The 4,037-nt window shown below is 55.1% G+C and overlaps 1 protein-coding gene across 1 annotated transcript in view; it reads left to right on the top strand.

Moving 5' to 3' along the window:
• The window catches only part of IL9R (interleukin 9 receptor), an 11,050-nt gene extending 7,323 nt beyond the window's left edge, over window positions 1-3,727 (top strand). The window contains exons 9-10 of the mRNA XM_010857438.1: window positions 2,644-2,973; window positions 3,671-3,727. Of these exons, the coding sequence (XP_010855740.1) occupies window positions 2,644-2,973; window positions 3,671-3,727 (387 nt within the window). The remainder of the gene's footprint in view (window positions 1-2,643; window positions 2,974-3,670) is intronic.
• The last annotated feature ends 310 nt before the right edge of the window (window positions 3,728-4,037 follow it).

Below are 4,037 nucleotides of genomic sequence, written 5' to 3'. Positions count from 1 at the left end.
GGCTGGTGTGATGAGTTGGCCTCCCACCCCCGTCATGGTGCCCTCGTGGGCTCTCACAGGCCACTCAGGACAGCTTGGTGGCCCTGTGGTCCCCGCTGCTGGCCGGGCGCTCTTGCTCCACAGGCAGAAGGAGCGGCAGGGGGCTCCATGGGTGGTCTCTGGTCTCACTGTCTTGGGCCCCTTGCTTTGTCAGAGGATGGAGCTCCGGGGGTCCGCGGACTGGCTCTGCATGGCCGGGTTCCTCCTGGCCTTTTCCTCTCTTAACAGAAAGTATGGTTTCTAAGATTGTCATCGAGAGAGATGATTTGGAGCTTAAAGCTGAGGCCTTGATCAGGGCTGTGGGGTAAAGGTTACCCTGAACTCCCCTTCTGGGCTGTAGGCACCCAGCCCCTTCCCTGTAGAACCACAGCAGCCGCCGGGGATTAGTTAGACCCCGCAGGACGTGGTCTGGAGCCACGGACTGGCTCTCCGATGGAAGGTGTGTGTGCTGCACTCGATGGAGATCCCTGGTCCCATGTAGGAAACAGCTTCTTAAAAGCTTCTTTTCCATGATGGTTTGTCACAGGGTACTGGCTCTACAGGAGGACCTTGCTGTTTATGCCGCGTGTATGTAAGAGTTTGCGTCTGCTAGCCCCCAGCTCCCAGAATACCCCTCCCCCACCCCCGTGGCGATCACAAGCGTCTTCTATGTCCGGGAGCCTGTTTCTGTTTTGTAGACACGTTCCCTTGTGTCGTATAAGCGATTTCATATGGTGTTTGTCTTTGTCTGACTTATTTCACTTAGTATGGTAATCTGTGATTGCAACCGTGTTGCTGAAAATGGCATTATTTCATTCTTTTTGTGTCTGAGTTATATTCCATTGTGCGCGCGCGCACACACACACACACACACACACACACATACACACACTTCTTCATCCATTCACATACTGATAGACATTTAGATTGTTTCTCTGTCTTGGCTATTGTGCATAATGCTTCAGTGAACATTGAGGTACATATACCTTTTTATAAAAAATATGTATTTTTAATTGGAGGGTAGTTGTTTTACAATATTGTTGGTTTCAGTATATATATATACACATATATACACATGTCCCTTCCTCTTGAACCTCCCTCCCATCTCCCACCCTTCTAGGTTGTCACAGAGCATCAGATTTGAGCTCCCTGCCTCATACAGCAAATTTCCACCAGCTGTCTAATTTTACACATGGTAATGCATGTATCTTTTTGAATTAGAATTTTGTCTGGATATATGCCCAAGAGTGGGATTGCTGGGTCATATGGTAGCTCTATTTTTTTATTTTAAGGAGCATCCATACAGTTTTCTACAGTGGATGACCAGTTTATTCCTACTAACAGTGTAGGAGGGTTCCCTTTTCTCTACACCCTCTCCAGCATTTATTGTTTGTAGTTTTTTTTTTACTTATTTACGTATTTTTGTTTGTGCTGGGTCTTCGTTGCCGTGTGTGTGCTTTCTCTGGTTGTGGTGAGGACAGCTCTGTGTGGCTGTGTGTGGGCTTCTCATTGTGGTGACTTCTCTCGTTGGGGAGCACAGGCTCTGGGCACATGGGCTTCAGAACTTGTGAAGCACAGGCTTAGTTGCTCCATGGAATGTGTGATCTTCCTGGACCAGGGATCGAAACCATGTCCTGTGCATTGGCAGGTGGATTCTTATCCACTGTTCTACCAGGGAAGTCCTATTTGCAGCTTTTAATGATGGCCATTCTGACCAGTGTGAGATGGTACCTCACTGTAATTTGCATTTGCATTTCTCTAATAATTATTGATGGCGAGCTTCATGTACCTCTTGGCCATTTGTGTTTCTTCTTTGGAGAAATGTCTTTTTCAGTCTTCTGCCCATTTTTTGATTTTTTGGTTGTTGTTGTTGATGTTGTTAGTGAGTTGTATGAGCTGTTTGTATATTTTAAAAATTAATCCCTTGTTGGTCACATTGTTTGCAAATATTTTCTCCTAGTCTGTATGTTGTCTTTTCATTTTATGGTTTCCTTTGTTGTGGAAAAGCTTGTTAGCTTGATTAGGTTGCATTTGCTTATTTTTATTTCTGTTGCCTCGGGAGACTGACCTGTGAAAACTTTAGTATGATGTATGTTAGGGAATGTTCTGCCTATGTTCTCTTCTAGGAGTTTTATGGTGACATGTCTTATGTTTAGATCTTTAAGTCATTTTGAATTTTTGTGTGTGTGCATGGTGAAAGGGAGTGTTCTAACTTCGTTGATTTATATGCAGAAACAGCTTCCTTTTGGAGGTGGGGGCCTCCTGTGGTCCCACAGAGGGGTCCAGGTCTGCTGACCTTGGCCCAGAGGTGTTAGGCCCAACAGCACCGCGTGCGTGCGTGCGTGCGTGCGTGTGGGTAGTGGGACTGGGGTGAGGGGCAGCACTGTCTTTGGCCCGTATCTACACCCTGGCTTAGGCCTCTGTGAGCCCCGGGCCCGTGCAGGGGGCCGTGTGGAGGGAGGGGGCCCTGTGCCGAGGCTGGGCCGGCCCATGGTGGATGGGCAGGGCGCTCTGGGTTCTGGGTGTGGCTGTCTGGAGAGCTTCGTGGAGAAGGGGCGGCTGCTCCCATGCTGAGTCCTGAACACGCCTCCTGAGGCCTGCCCTCCTCCTGCTGCTCTATTCTAGACCTGGATAGGGGCCCGCGGAGCCAGCCCACAGGCTGGCCGGGACCATGCCGGCCCCCCACGAGGAGCCCTCCTGGAAGCCCGTGTCCGGGAGGCCGTCGCTTTGCTGCACTGTGACCCAGCAGACGCCTGGCCGTCGGCGGGCCTGGAGGAGGAGGGCGGCCCTGGGCCCGGCCTCCCGGCAGGTGTGCTGCCAGCAGGACACGTGGAGTGGGGGGTGCCGTCGCCCGCCTACCTGCCACAGGAGGACTGGGCCCCTGCGGGCCGCCCCCGGCTGGCGCCCCCCCGGTGCGAGGGCAGCAGTGGCGACTACTGTGCCCTGGACTGCTCTGTGGGGAGCTGACCTCTGCCTTCCCAGGAAGCGCGAGGAGCTCTGAGCTCCCCCAACCCCCACCAGTGCATTTTCTGTGACCGGTCGAGCCTGGATGGTCGAGCCTGGATTCCCGGCCGGGAGGTGCTGTGTGGGCAGGCCCGCGGTGCTGCAGCCTGTCCATCTGGCGGCTCATGGACCAATGGCCCTGGAGCTGACCTTTGACTGGCACTGGACCTCCTGCGCAGGGCCACCCATGCGGTTGTCAGGTGTCGGGTCTGGGTGGAGGCAGGCGGGCTTTCCCCTGCACCCCACCCCTGTGGGCCTGGGCCTCTGCCCTCAGCGTCCTGCCATCCTGGCCCCCATCCACCACTTCCCTCCCTGCTTCCGGGCTTAACCCCAGGCCCCTCTGAGAAACGAGGTGTCGGCCCCACAGCCTGTTCTGCCCTCAGCCCCTTGAGAGGCCAGTCTGGGCCCCGTGGACACAGGTGAGACGCAGCGATGAGGCTGAGGGTCCGCTTTCTGTGCCTCCCTGGGCTTCCTCCCCGACTGAGATTAAAAGGGATGGATGGCCGTTTCAAATTGCTGATGGCTGGGGGACGGGCCCAGAGGACATAGAGGGGAGCTGGGGTCTGCTGCCCAGGGTTTCTGGGGGTGTTCAGTGACCAGCTCAGGGAGGCCCCCCGCCCCCCACTTCTCCTTGTCCTCATCCTCCCAGGAGCCCCAGGAAGCTGCGAGCTGTGGCCAGAGCCCTGAGGGTCAGGGCCAGAAGTGACCGCCTGACGTGGCCTAGGTCTGTGAAGGGCCCTGCCTATCGCCCATCCCCCCGCCTGTGGTCTGGAGAGCGGGGGACAGGGCAGAGGGCGCCTATCTGTGTCCGGTGCTGCCGCAGCAGTGCACCACAAGCTGAGTGGCTTAGAACAGCAGAAATTGGTGGTCTCGAAGTTCTGGCGGCCGGAAGTGTGGAATCACAGTGTTGGCGGGGCTGCGGGGGTGCTAGCAATGACCTGACTCAGGCCGTGCCTGGCTCAGGTGATTCCTGGCTCGAGGCTGCACAGCTCCAGCCTCACAAGGGCCCTGCCTTC

This window comes from Bison bison, unplaced genomic scaffold (genome assembly GCF_000754665.1).
Source record: "Bison bison bison isolate TAMUID 2011002044 unplaced genomic scaffold, Bison_UMD1.0 scf7180017854880, whole genome shotgun sequence".
NCBI classification, from domain to species: Eukaryota; Metazoa; Chordata; class Mammalia; order Artiodactyla; family Bovidae; genus Bison; species Bison bison.
Note: the sequence above shows the minus strand (reverse complement) of the source record. Positions and strands in the feature narration are given on the sequence as shown.